The sequence below is a fragment of the Bison bison genome, unplaced genomic scaffold (genome assembly GCF_000754665.1).
Source record: "Bison bison bison isolate TAMUID 2011002044 unplaced genomic scaffold, Bison_UMD1.0 scf7180017864371, whole genome shotgun sequence".
NCBI classification, from domain to species: Eukaryota; Metazoa; Chordata; class Mammalia; order Artiodactyla; family Bovidae; genus Bison; species Bison bison.
The window spans coordinates 9,669,021-9,683,833 of NW_011494943.1; the positions used below are offsets into that span (position 1 = coordinate 9,669,021).

The following is a 14,813-nucleotide window of genomic DNA, read 5'->3' on the forward strand; positions in this document are numbered from 1 at the left end:
GCCCGTGGGGCCTGTCGGGAGCAGTTCCCCTAGCTCTCCCAGCCTCTGGCCTGGGCTTCCCTCCATCCTCCTCCTGCCTCCTACCAAACCTGCTGCTCCCTACTTCGCCCCTGAATGGCTGACTGCGCCTCTCCTTTCTTGGGGAGCTGTGAGCAACATTACGTTTTCTATCAGTGGCACTGACCTCTCTCTGTAGTCACTCAGTTGCCTTGATAAATTAAAACCTTGCAAATGAGACCAGGGCAGGGTGTGCACAGCCTGGGGTGTGGCCGGGTCACCGGGATCGTTACTCTGCCTTGCTCTGTTCTGCTGCATCACGCGAGGACCCCAGGGCGGGTGGAGGAGCCCCAAACGTGCGGCCCTTCAGATTCTAGAGCCACATGTCAGGCTCCGGCTCTCATCAGCCTGTGTTGGTCCCACACGTCTGTGCCTGAGTGGACCTCTGGGGGTGTGGTTCACTCTGTGCTAAGCTCCAGAGCAGCTCGCCATGTGCACTTGGGCCTGGAACACTACCTCTGTGTGTCTCAGGAATCCTCAAATCGTTCTCTCTGCCTGGGAATCTCCTCCCATCCTGCTCAACTCAGAATGCAGCTCAGCTGCTCTGGGGAGCTGTCCTTAACCTGGCCAGGTATTTCCTCCTGTCCTCACATCACTACACATACCTGGTCCCTGACAGCACAGAGCATCTTGCTGGAAATGTTTGTTATTACAAATAATACACACCCGTCATCAAGAAGTTCAAACAAGGCAGAGCATATGAAACAAAAAGCCCCCTTTACTTGCCCTGTCCCCCCGCCTCCCTCACCCCCATCCTGTCTCCCAGAAGTGAGCACTCTTGACAGTTTGGAATGTGTCCTTAGGAAGACAGGCCTTTGTTTGCTTAAATGAATGAAATCACATTCTAAACATAGTTCCGCAGCTTGATAAACACTTGATAACACACCACGAGCCTCCTTCCATCCCAGGCTCCCTTTTGTGACTCATTTAGATGCCTTTGTCTGGATGGGCCTGAAGCTACTGAAGGACTCCTGTATTTGATGGCCATTTAGGTCTTTTCCAATGTTTGCTTAACTGCCCCACAAACCATGCTTCAACAAGCACACCCCTCTCAGACCTCCCCCTTCAGGGAGGCTGAATTTCCCCCGCCTTTGCATCCCCAGGATCTGATCTGTGTTTTAGGTCGTGGGTGGGTATTTAATGCATTCAGAGCAAACGGGTGTGGGAGCCAGTGGAAGGCACATTTGTCAAAGAGCCTGCATGCTCAGAGGATCAGACTGTAAATTACGGGAGGGAGGAAAACGGCAGGGAGAGGGGCAGGAAAGCACACTCGGCATCTCGCTGTGGGTGGGGAGGTGTTGAGGGAATGAAAACCAGGTCGACCAAGGACAGGTCCACTCTGGTGAGAGAAATCGGGCCACCACCCGCAGGGAGCCTGGTAGAACGGAAGCCCCTGGGCTCCTCATCACACATGGGACCACCACCATGAAACACACACACGACCAAGCGCTGCCGCATCAGTAAGGCGATTCCGACCCCGGGTAGCAGATGGTGGCAAGGAAAGTGGTGGGGCCGTAACCAAGCCCAGACTGACCTTATAGTGCATCCTGCCCTTGGCCAGTCTGGGGATGAGCTTGGCTGCATTGTAGATGTCGGTGACCAGACTCCCGATCAGCGCCAGGAAGCCTCGGTCCCCACCCACCTCCAGGGATGGATTGAAGACCAGCCCATCGTCCTCCAGCTCCATGCGGACCTCGAACAGCGGCGCGACGCTCTCCTAAAACAGGGTGTTACGGGGTCAAGGCCCTGCCCTTGGCTAACCGTTCTCAATGCCTGATGTTCACCCAGGCACCAGACAAGGTCTAGGGCTGGCTCCTGCTGGCTGGGACTGCTACAGACAGCACACTCCCCACCAAGGGCCCATGAGCTGGGACCGCTACAGACAGCACACTCCCCACCAAGGGCCCATGAGCAAGAACTGTGCAGCCCAATGCAGCACCACCAGGCCAAACGCAGGCTGGGTGTCCCAGCCAGACGGAGCAGCAACGACTGAGTGCTTAGGAGACCCACTACCTGCATTCAAGCCCATATCTGCTACTGACCAGCTGTGTGGTCTCAGGCGAGAACCTCGATATCGTTTCCCCAGATATATGAAATGAGCAGACTTGTTTCATAGAACAGAGGCAATTGTTGTCCCCATCTCTTTGGGTTACCATGGGGATTAGATGGATAGTTAACATACAGAGCGTGTGGGACAGGGGCGGGGGGCATCCCAGCCAGGCAGGATGGCCTCTGCTGAACTCCAAAAAGGACAAGCCTCACGTTCCACAGAGGTCCTGCTTACAAAGTGGGCACATGGTAACCCTGTCTGTTCCTGGGTCCTCCTTGTGAGGTTGCAGATCCTAGGTGTGGTCTTGGGTGACAGAGGACAGGATGGAGCCCACCCAATGCACCAATAAATCTCAAGAGTGCAGGCCGAGGCCCACAGGTGCTTGGGACCTGCTCCATGGCCACTAACCTTCCTCCGAACGTAGTCCACACTGGCCCTGTGGTGGCCAGCTCAAGAGCCCCCTGGCTGTATGACTGGGGGAGACTCTGCACTAGTGTCTGAGTGAGCTAAGTGGGAGAGGTCAGCTGTGATGAACTCAGTTGAGCAGACTTTGCTTGAGACTCTGTCTTGGGGGGGCCACTCCTACTGGTTGGCCACTTGCAAATACAGAGCCTCCCTGGGACTTTTTAGGAAGGACAGTGTGTTATCAGGGCCTCATCAACCATTTGACCATGACTGCTCTCTTTGTAGGGATAAATACTACACATTAGCTACCTTCGTTGCTGATATTGCATTGCTATATCTTGCTTGCTGAGTCTTTCTTGTTGTTTAGTCACTAAGTCATGTCTGACTCATTTGTGACCCCATGGACTGTAGCCCTCCAGGCTCCTCTCTGTCCATGGGATTTCCCAGGCAAGGATACTGGAGTGGGTTGCCATTTCTTTCTCCAAGGGATCTTCTCCACCCAGGGATTGGACCCACATCTCTTGCATTGGCAGACAGATTCTTTACCACTGAGTCACCAGGGAAGCCCTTGGTGAGCCCTACAGCTAGTAATGCCTTCTACTTTCACCAACAGACTCTGGGGTCTGTTGATAATCTGGTGACAACTGCCCTCTGCACCTGTGTCGGGGTGTCTCACTGTGGTGCCCACCACCCTCTCCTGAGAGTGAGCTGAGTGGGCTTGGTCTCTGATCTTGCCCTCCTGGGCAGTGTCCAAAGTCACTTGGGAGCCCCTGTAGTGAAAAAGACACAGGCAGGGCACAGCTCAGGGAGAACAGGCCAGGATGCAATTAACCAGCAAACCCACTCTGCTGACCTGGTTTAAGCTTCTGCTCGATTCGGCAGAGGGTGGAGAGGGTTGGATGACGCTGCCAACAGGAGGGCACATCCCACCCCCAGGCTACAGGAGGAGTGGCCAGCGGTGCCTGCTTTTCCTCAACCGACAGCAACACAGGTCAGCTCGGCTCTGTGGCGGTGTGCTTAGCCCATTTATGCTGCAGCACACTCAGGGTGACCAGATGTCCCGGGGTGCAGGACTTTCAGATTTGAAATCAGGATAAGTTTGTCACCCTGGGCAGATTTTAATAAGTCTGTTCTTTCATCAGGAAACCACAGATTATAGATTCCAGTGTAAACCTCATCTCATATTTATAATAGATATGTATGTGTACGCATATACATAAATCTCACGCCTGTCACTTACATCTGCAACCATGTTGTCCATCAGGTAATTTAGAGACTTGCGAATGAATTGGTCAAATTCATCTAAGACCATGCTGTCAATGTAGTTGACGTAATCCTTCCAGGACTGGCTTGTCGTATCTGCTCTGAAGAGTTCTGCATTTTCCTGCAAACAGAACCACACGGCTGCTTGCTGTTTCACTGGGTCTACCTGTTTCCTCTTTAGTCAATTTATCCAATGACTTTCTGGACTACCCTTGTCCTCGTTTACACGCTCCGCACCCAGAGGTCTGATTTTGGCTTCCTGAATGTGCCAGGCTCTTCCTAGGTCAGTGCCTTTGTCTAGGCTGCTCCTTCCCATTCATGCCAGGTATGACCTGCTTCTCCTTGACCCTCCTTGATCACCACCCCCATTCATCTCAGGTTTGGCTCCTGGCCCTGCCCCCAACCTGTGTTCCCTCTAGTGACCCATTATTTGTGCCTGTGATAACACAGATGACAATGCTGAATTATTGTCTTTAGTCTGTACCTCCCCTTGATGCCAAGCATCACAAGGACAGGAATTGACTGTCCTTCACACCATTATACCTCTGGCACTAAGCCAAGTGTCTGGAGCAGAGCAGGAGCTGGTGGATGGATGGATGAGTGGGTGGGTGGGTGGATGAGTGGGTGGGTGGGTGGATGAGTGGGTGAATGGTTGGATGGATGAATGGATGGGTTGATGGTTGAATGAGCGATGGATGGTTGAATGATATATGGGTGGATAGATGGTTGAATGGTTGGGTAGGTGGGTAGATGAATCTATAAGACACTGAGTGTTACGAGGAAACACGAAATTGAACACAACCCAGCCTGTACCCTCAGGCAGTTACGTTCTAATAGGGAAGACACGACACAGGCTTAAATAGCTTCAGTGTAAGATAGAAAACAATGCTTCACAGGACTATTATGGGAGTCGAGGACTCTAGCAAACTTATGTGATGACAAAGCCTCTTCCTGGCCCTGAGCCAGATTTCTCTCTCCCGTATTGTTTCCAATACATCTGGGAGTGTTAACAGGTTAATCAGTTAACTCTTTCAAGTAACCTTTTTGCTGTTTAACAAGTTAATTTACTGGGACCTTCTGGTACCAGAGCAAAGGAAGAAGAGCTGGAAACAAAGTATTTCTTGGCCTAGTCAAGTCACTCCACTTAGTAAGGACCTTCTGAGCAATGATTTGACCATAAGAACAGCTCAGCAGACCCTCCTCCTTCAAGGTGGCCTGCTGGTCTCAGATTCAGCTATCCCCAGGGACCCTGTAGAAATATGTCATTTGTCCACACTGATTTATGTAGGGGGAGGAGGCTCTGACATCCTTAGAGGAGGACAGACATGTGGCCAGAGGATCGGGCTTCCAGGTGAGCAATCAGCAGAGTCTGCTGTTATAAAATCAGACTCCTGGATTAAAGGTTGCAGACATCCAACGTTTTATGAAACCTCCAGCCCCTCCCCACCCTGCTCCTTCCTCCCTGGCTACTGAAAGCACGTGGACTCTCTAAGGCCTTCCCAGGCATCTCCTCACCGCGACCATGGCCTGGATCTTCAGGCCAGCATCCTTGACCGCAGTGTAGCGCTTGTTGAGGTTGGCCACCCTCCCATCCAAGTCTAACAGGGCCTCTTTCTTGTTGTCCTTCCTTTCAAACATCGGGTTGGCTGACCAGTCCTGGAGGGAAAACATGAGCAGGAGAAAAGCGCCTGGAGGAAAAGCTTCCAGTCTCACTCCTTCCCAATACACCTTTAGGAGTAAGTGTCCCCCGCCGAGGTGGGCCTCACAGAGGCTGAGGGACCGCCAAGCACTGTTAGACAGTCTTCAATGATGTGACTCAAAACTAACAGGGGCCTTGTGGGACCACAGAGAGACCCCTGGGCATTTTGCCCCATCAGGCCTGGAAGGAGCCTGCCTAGGGAAAGCAGTATCTGACCCTCTCATCAGGAACCACAGGAGCTGGAGGTGAGGGGACATGGTGACTGGATCCAGAGACGTGTGTGAAGATGCTCAGTGTCCAGGACAAAAGGGACACAAGGGAGAGAATAGTGACTGGAGGAAGTGCCTGGGGACTGGGGAAATGCTGCTGTTTTCAGACTGAAAGCTGCTTGTGAATCCAGGGAATATTAACAAAAGGAGACACGCGTCTGGACACACGCTGGTGATGTGTCTGAGCCCTGATTACGACCAAGGACTATCTGCCTCTGGTCAGAGAGAACAGGGACAGCAAAGGGAAGTCATACCACAGTCAAGTTTTTTCAACATCGTGGCTACAAGAAGGGGTGGCTGCAGCCTGAACTGTCTCTCCCGCCAGATTTATATGTTGAAGTCCTAATCTCTAACACTCAGGATGTTACTGCATTTGAGAGAGGGCCTTTAAACAGGTGATTCAGGGGAGGTCATTAAGACGGGTTTTAATCCAATACCACTGGTGTCCTTATAAGAGGAAATTAGAACACAGAGAAACTGTGGTGTTGAAGACTCTTGAGAGTCCCTTGGACTGCAAGGAGAACCAACCAGTCAATCCTCAAGGAAATCAGTCCTGAATATTCATTGGAAGGGCTGATGCTGAAGCTGCAATACTTTGGCCACCTGATGCAAAGAGCTGACTCATTGGAAAAGACCCTGATGCTGGGAAAGATTGAGGGCAGGAGGAGAAGGGGATGACAGAGGATGAGATGGTTGGATGGCATCAACCAACTCAATGGACATGAGTTTGAGCAAGCTCCAGGAGTTGGTGATGGACGGGGAAGCCTGGTATGCTGCAGTCCGAGGGGTTACAAAGAATCAGACACAACTGAGCAACTGAACTGAAGAGGACACAGGGAGAAGCAGCCATCTACATGCCCAGGAGATAGGCCTCAGGAGGAACCGAACCTGCTAGCACCTTGACCTTGAACTTCGCAACTTCAGGACTGTGGGACAATACATTTCTGCTGTGTAAGCTGCCCAGTCTCTGGTCCTTTGCTATAGTGGCCAGAGCAGATGAATATAGAGATCTTTCTAGACTACTGAAGGAAAAGAACCACATCAAAAAATCCTTTCTTTGGACAAGCTAGGTGAGATCCAAAGAAAGAGCTTAAGACAAGCAAGGACTCAGAAAGCAGGTCATCAACACATCCTTTCTGAGGCAATGACTTGAGGAAATGGTCTGATCAAATGAAAATTGAATCAGAAAAAAGTAGGGTGGGCAGTGGCTTTTGCCTACAATTTATTGAGTTACATCTAAGTGGATGGTGATGAAATGACTGTGAACTATAATGCAGGAAAGGGTTTCATACCGAGATAAGCCAAAGGTATCTCAACACAGATGAGATGCTTTCTAATGAACAGATTATGATGGCCCGTGGCAGGTGTCTGCAGATTTGGGCCTTGATGACAGACCATGTTGGGGAGGGGGTGCCAGGGAAGGCTGTCCCCCAGTTTTCTGGATCGGGCTTGAGAGAAAGGACCCATGGTGGTCTTCATTGAATGATGAACGTGTTCCCAGCAGGGCTGAGTCTTAGCACCTCTTCCCTGACTGCACCCTCATTCCTGGTATCCGCCTGGCAGAGGGCGCGGCCCCCATGTTCACTGAGCTCAACAGAACCAAATGGAATGGAACTCTACAGAACGACCTGGGGCTTTTCTGCCCTGGAGCCACCCTGATGTCACCGTTCTGTGGCCCTGAGCCTCACCCAGCAGGTCCCTGCTGCCCTGGGCACTTTACGTGAGCATCTCCGAGGGGCCCGTTTCCTCAGGACTCTGTCCCAGGTCCCTATTTAAGCCCCACTCTGGGGCTTCCCAGGGGCACTAGTGGTAAAGAACCCGCCTGCCAATGCAGGAGGCATGAGACTCGGGTTTGATCCCTGGGTGGGGAAGATCCTTTGGAGGAGGGCACAACCATGCACTCCAGTATTCCTGCCTGGAGAATCCCACGCACAGAGGAGCCTGGTGGGCTATGGTCCACAGGGTCGCAGAGTCGGACACAGCTGAAGCGACTTAGCACGCACACGCACACTGTGCTTTGCGGGTTACTCACCTTCATGGCCTGGGAAATCCCCTCGACGTTTTGCTTTGCTTTTTGTATTCTGTTCTGCAAGTTGTGTAGAATTTCTCGCATCTCTTGAATATATTCAAACACACCTGAGAGAGAAGCATGAAGGGATCTTACAAAAGGAAAGATTTAGCAAAGGCTGACTTGACAATCATTACTGTAACACAGCTCTGGGCAAGTCCCCCTGCCTCTCTGGAGCCTGAAGCAGAGAAAATGGTGGAGAACTTCCAGAAAGGCAGCACTGAGGGGTAACACACACCGTTTGTCCCTTTGGAATCAGGACCTCCCCATCCCCAAGTGGGCGGATCACTGATTCCACAAGAACTCCAGATGCCCGACGGGTTGGACCCCACCTCCGTCCCTCTCACCCAAGTTTAACTCAAAGGGAAGCAAATATTGCCTTCACACCTTCACCATTCCAGAACAGTGTCGTCTCAGCATTCAATAATTTGACATCAATTGCTTCCAATTCTGACTTTATCAGTGGAAATTCTACGTCCTTTACGGTGGTCTTTATCTGCAAAATAAGGGCTACAGTTTCAGGGCATTTGTTCCAAATGCATGCAGATTTAAAATTGTCTCCTGGTAATGGTGCTTATTACTCAATACCAACCAAACCAGCTACCATTAGTGTGATTTAACTGGGAATTATGTGCACAAAGTTCAGGAGATTCCAACTTTTAAAATTATTTTTTTTTATCATCAAGGATTTATGTATATGCTTAACTCTGAATCACTTATGTTATGGGATGGAAAGAGGAGGAAATTCACTAATGCAAAAACAACGTGTATATAATCCAAAACTTAAAAAATCTGGCTTGTGCTCAGTTGCTTCAGTCATGTCCAACTCTTTATGACTCTGTGGACTGTAGCCCACCACGCTCCTCTGTCCATGGGATTCTCCAGGCAAGAATACTGGAGTGGGTTGCCACGCCCTCCTCCAGGGGATCTTCCCAACCCAGGGATAGAACCCGAGTCTCCTGCATTGTAGGCGGATTCTCTGCCACTCAATCACCGGGGAAGCTTAGAATCATAAAAAAAGGAAATCAGAGGAATCAGTATGCCCTGTTTAGTACTTTTCGACAGCTATGTTATAAATCCACACCTTTAGGGCATTTTTCCCAGACATCCCCCTCACCCCATCCCCAGCAGATTCTTTAAAGCTTTACCACCACCCTCCCCACTCTCGCCTAGCTCAGACATTAATGCCTGGGGTCTCTCTCGACAACAGAAACTGTGTTAAGAATAAGAAGTGCGACGTTTCTGGGGCATTTCTCAGAACATCGCCTGGGCCGTGATCATCGCCTGGGCCGTGATCTAAAGCTTGAAATGTGATTATACGGAGGAGGTCCAGGATCTGTGGAGAAGCTGTTCCACTAGTTAAAGCATCAGGGTGAACTGCAAGGGAGGGTCCACACAGGCTCGATGTGGGTCTGCCCCGAGCTAAGAAATTCATGTAATGCTTGAAAGCGTCAGTTCACAGAATAGAAAAACAGATGGAGGGTGTACAGTTTTTTTAAATATAAATTATTCTTTTAAATAATAAGCACCATTTGTGTGCTTCAGAACATTGTCCTATCTGGTAACATTTTGATTTACACGTAAGGTTCTCAAGGATAGGTCTATATAAAGTGAGGGATGTACATAGAAGTTAAATTGCATGTTAGATGCTATTTGCCTTTCACAATAACCCTTGACATATACTTAGTACTTTAAATGGAGCCCCCTCCCCACCTTTGTCCTCCTTTTCAAACAATTAATCCCTAGAAAAGGTACAGTATGGGCAGAGAAATAAAGCTTAATGGCTATTACCAGTGGAGAGCAGACAGAAGTAAAAGAGAGCACGGACAGGATTATAAAGTGAGTCAATGTGAAATCTTGATTCCATTTATCAACCTTTGGATGTTAAACAGTTATACCAATAGCCCAGACAAGAGCTAAATATTATTACCCTTTTGTGATTGCCCAGAGTAAACAAAGCTCACGGTGACGGGATCCACTCAGTATGCCCTGTTTAGTACTTTTTGACAGCTATGTTATAAATCCACACCTTTAGGGCATTTTTCCCAGACATCCCCCTCACCCCATCCCCAGCAGATTCTTTAAAGCTTCCCCACCACCCTCCCCACTCTCGCCTAGCTCAGACATTAGTGCCTGGGGTCTCTCTCGACGACAGAACCTGTGTTAAGAAGAAGAAGTGCATTTAAAGGCAGTTATCCCCAGCCTTTTCAGCACCAGGGACTGGTTTTGTGGAAGATGATTTGTCCACCGATGGGGATACGGGAAGTGGTTTTGGGATGAGTCAAGCACTTCACATTTACTGTGCGCTTTATTTCTACTATTATTACATCAACTCCACCGCAGATCGTCAGGCATTAGATCCTGGAGGTTGGGGACCCCTGATCTAAGGGACCCCAGGAGCATCACTAGAGAGGGGAGCCAGTATCAATAATAAGGATCATTGTAGACACTTAGCTCTAGGTCCTAACATTGCCTAACATTTGTCCATTCTTGTCTAACATTTTTATTTGAACAATGTCATTCACTGCTGAAGCTAACATGCTTCCCCAGCATGTGCTTGGTTGGGGTTTGTTTGGAAATACAGAAGTGGAAGATAGTTTTCTGTTTTATTCTAATTAATATTTGTTGGATTTTTTTGTTTGTTTCTGATTGCATCATTGTAAAAAAAACCCCAAAGACTCTTGCACTGAAAGTAACCCATGAACATTTTTCCATGTGACTGCATCTCTAAGGCTTCTGTTTTTCCTAAATGTCATGGCTGGGGGCGCATTCTGGGGAATGGATGAATATGGCCTTCTTTGAGCCTGAAGAAAGTTGATTCTGGAGGGAGCTAATTCAAGGACATGCACTTAAGGCAGGCCCTGGGATTTCATGGTTCACAGGCCACTCTCAGGGCCTCTCTGGTCATCTGCTCCCTTCCTTCTGCAGCCCGAGTTTCTACTCGCTCTTGTTTCTCTGCTGCCCCAAGACTCCAGTGGTAAATGAGGCTGGGACCCAATCCTAAATTCCCAGGGTTCGTGCTTCCCGGCTGATCCAGTGGTTAAGAATCTGCCTGCCAACGCCGAGGACACAGGTTTGATCCCGGTCAGGGAAGATCCCACATGCCGTGGGGCAACTGAGCCTGTGAGCCGCAACTGGGGAGCCCATGTGCTGCACCTACCGAAGCCCACGGACCTAGTGCCCATGCTCTGCAGCAACAGAAGTCACCGCAACGAGCAGCCTGAACACCACAGCTAGAGGAGGCGCGTGTACAACAACGAAGACCCCGCACAGCCAGAAGTAAATAAATATTAAAAAAAAACAAATTCCAGGGTTCAAGGAGAGAGAAACTCGCTGGCCCCTTTTGGATGAGGCGTCTATGGTAGACTGAATAATGGCCCCCAAAGGTGGCCACTTCCTAATTCCCAAGACCTGGGATACTATGTCACGTCGCCTTTGGCAAACAAGAGGGTTTGCAGCGTGATTCAGTTAAGGACCTTGACGTCAGGTGGGCCCAACTGGATGGCAAGGTCCTTATAAGACGGAGCCGATAAAAACAAATGAGAAGGGAGTGTGACGACAGAAGTGGGGGTGCGGTGATCCGCGGGTGGTGTGACGTGGCCTCCAGCCCAGGAATGCGGGCGACTCTAGGAGGTGGAAAAGGCAGGGACAGGGATTCACCCAGAGGGAGGCTCCAGTCACTTTCACGGAAACATACTCCATTCTACTCCACATGGGGCTCGTACACCTTTGTCCTAAACGAAACCCCCCCCCCAGAATGCGGCGAACAAAAACCCAATGTGGCACCAGCTCACCTCATTGTACCAGCCGACGATGAGCTCCAAGTTGCCCACGAACTTCCGGAAGGTTTCGTACTGGGAGAACAGGTTCTCGGCGCTCGTGGGGATGTCCTTCTGGTGCTGGAAGTTCAGGTACTTGACCTCTCTCAGCACTGCCACCAACTGAGGCAAGTGAAGAGGACAGAAGCGGTCAGGTCTCACAGCACAGGGCTTGGCAGCACACGTGCAGGTCTGTCCCTGGGAGGCTTCTGCAGCCCCCAGGGGGAGCTGAGGGGGAGGCCCACCTGGGGGACAGGCTCTGCTGGCAGGATCAGGGTGCTGCCTTCCTCAGCTCAGTCCATGACCCCCTCACCTGCCCCCACCTTTATTTGAGGTACCGATTGCCACCTCCTCATGTGTGACCTGTTACGCGAGTTTACTCCTCCATCCGCTCTTCTCCTGGCCCTTCCTCCACCGCCTGCCCCCTCAACCCCTGCCCTTCTCGCTCTGTAGGAGGCAAGCTTCAGAAGGACAGAGATCTTTGTTGGTTCGCTAATTTATCCCCAGCACTTACACAAAGTAAGTGCTTAGTAAATGTTTGTTGAATGAAAGAATGCATGTTAGTGGAAGAGACGGTTTCAGAGGGAAAGTCACATGTGGGGCCCCTGCCTTGCTGAAATCACTGCTGACTTCACGAGCAAGGCTGACACACTTGTGTGGGGCCATGCTTGTGGAGGTCCAGACTGCTCCCACTTCTGCCCTAGCACATGGCTAACCATCCGATTTTAGCCCCAGATGGTGCGGATTCCCTCCAGCATCCCCAGCTTGACCAGGGGGCTTATTTATTCAAATCCTGCAAAGACCTTTTTTTTTTTTTTAATTCTCAACCTGATGATTCCTCTTGGGACCCTATGAAACGTGGCCCAGCTTTAAAATAGTACACTCATTCAAGCTATATTCAAGGATACTATGATTGTCTCATATCTCAAACATACCCCAGGCACACTTCAAGCAACACTTCGATAATAAAGCTTTGGGGTAAATGTGACATAAACGTCAACCCCACAGATTTGTGCTGTCGGGAGGAGGGGGTGAGCCTCAGAGCCGCCTGAGCTTGCCCCATGAGGAAGCAGACGGCACCCACCGCTTTGCTGAAGTTGACGCGGATGAGGTTGGTGACAGGGTCCCGCTGGATCAGGGGCTGCCCCAGGTTGAAGTGGCAGTCCTTGTCCACCCCCGACACCCACTGCTGGTAGATCCTCTCGCGGTAGCTTCTCAGCAGCTCCATCATCTCGTCGTATTTCTGGTAGACTAGCTTGGCCTCCACGCTGGACATAACCCTGGAATCAGAGTTAGGGGGAGGGTCAGATACTGTCTCCCACGGGGCCTCACTGGCACCCCAACCGAGGCTTTCAGACCCTGGGGTGTTGCAGCAGCCAGCCAGCTCTCTCGTTTCTTCCAGGTTGAGACCCTGAACGTACAAATGGATGATGCCCTATGTAGGTAGCATCTAATCCAGAAGGTCACATGCTAACCCTTGTAATATTGGCCCCGAATGGCCATGACTTGATTCATAACCTCCAGCTTCCCTAATTCCTCTCTTCTCTTCCAACTTAGGACTAACCAGAGAGCCAGATATGCCTTCCAACCACACTCACAGGACACCCTCCTCCTGTCCCCCAGCCGACAGCCTCCCTCGTCCTGCTGTGAGCTCTCCCGGTCCTCCGCCTGCCTTCTGGCCTCTGCCAAACATGAGTAATGGTGGCCAACTCCCTGCTCTGGCCAGCTACTCAGAGTAGGGGGCATGCGCTGTGGGGTCTCTCCTGGGACTGTGCCCTGGGAAGGAAAGGCTTGGCGATGGGAGGCGTGGGCCTGCCTCAGAGTGGGGACAGAGCACCTGACCCCACTCCCCGTGGCCACGGAGGAGCGCTGCCGGCCCAGGGCCATCACTCACGGGTGGTCGATGTGCTTGAGGTCCCGCATGGGCGCCTCCAGCCTCTCCTGCAGCTCCAGGCTCCACTTGAGCTGCCCGGCCACGGGGGGCATGTTTTTGTGGATCGGGGGGATGTTGCCATCTGCTGAGGCTGCGATCTGGGCGTCATACAGGATCTTGGTGTTGTCCAGCTCAGTGTCAAACAGCTCCAGCATGACCGAGTACCTGGGCACCATCTCAGCGAGAATCAGAGGCCGTTCCAAGAGGCCCCCACACATGTGCAGAAGCTGGAGAGAAACGAGAGAACCTCCTTTGTTGGGGGCGGGGCCCTGCTGGGGGGGGCCCGTCCCCTCCCCCATGCCTGGCATCACCCACGGCTTGGACACTCTGTGCGGTCAGCCTTCAGAAGTGGGAAGACATGTGCCTTCAACGCCAGGAAGTTTCCTCTGTGTAGCAACTGGCTAATCAGCTGCTTCTATGATTTCTATCTTGATGTATGCTGGGTCCCCACATACTCAGCTGATAAACCAACAGTACAAACTAGGTTCAAGGTCTAGAAAAAGATTTGTTTCAGGACCGGGAGAAATCAGGGTTTGGGCAAAGAAGATTTAAACAGTTAGGAAATACTGTTTAAAAAAATTGGGGGAGGAAAGCAGCTCTCTATATAACCAGGGCTTGCGCTACAACGGGATTGAGAAATATCTTCATGACCAGAATTATTGGGAAGACCACTGATCCTCAAGGACCCACCCAGGCAAGAGAAACCACTCGGGAAGCTTGTTTTGCTCTGAAAAGTGCTCTGGAGGAAAAGAGGTGAGGGGGAGGCTTGTCTTACACTACGTGGGGTCCCCAAACCACTAAACTCGCCAAATGCTGGTATGGGGAGGAGCCCATAGGAGCGTCCCGGGGCTGCCATCGCAGAGCACTGTCAACTGGGAAGCTTCAACAGAGGACTTAATTCTCTCACAGCCTGGAGGCAACAAGTCTTAATCAAGGTGGACAGAGCTGTGCTCCCTCTGAAGGCTCCAGGGGAGAGTCCCTGGGTGGCCAGCAATCCTCGGCTTGTAGACCCTCTGCCTCCTTTGTCATGGAGCCATCTTCCCTGTGCATGTCTGGCCCTGTGGCTCTCCTCCTCTTCTGACACAGACCCCAGGCTCACTGGATTAAGGCACAGGAGGCCAGCAGGAGGCCCTCAATGAACATCTCAATTACATCTGCGGAGACTCTATTTTCAGTAATTCACAGGTCCTAGGGGTCTGCACCTCAACACCTCTCTAGCGGACTCAGTTCAATCCACCAACCAAGGGCCCC

At 51.2% G+C, this 14,813-nt stretch overlaps 1 protein-coding gene across 1 annotated transcript in view; it reads right to left on the bottom strand.

The window, feature by feature from the left end:
- The window catches only part of DNAH17 (dynein, axonemal, heavy chain 17), a 94,428-nt gene that overhangs the window by 68,427 nt on the left and 11,188 nt on the right, over positions 1 to 14,813 (bottom strand). The window contains exons 11-18 of the mRNA XM_010856518.1: positions 13,524 to 13,789; positions 12,714 to 12,909; positions 11,606 to 11,752; positions 8,199 to 8,307; positions 7,776 to 7,879; positions 5,291 to 5,431; positions 3,753 to 3,896; positions 1,592 to 1,774 (exon numbers count right to left, since the gene is read on the bottom strand). Of these exons, the coding sequence (XP_010854820.1) occupies positions 1,592 to 1,774; positions 3,753 to 3,896; positions 5,291 to 5,431; positions 7,776 to 7,879; positions 8,199 to 8,307; positions 11,606 to 11,752; positions 12,714 to 12,909; positions 13,524 to 13,789 (1,290 nt within the window). The remainder of the gene's footprint in view (positions 1 to 1,591; positions 1,775 to 3,752; positions 3,897 to 5,290; positions 5,432 to 7,775; positions 7,880 to 8,198; positions 8,308 to 11,605; positions 11,753 to 12,713; positions 12,910 to 13,523; positions 13,790 to 14,813) is intronic.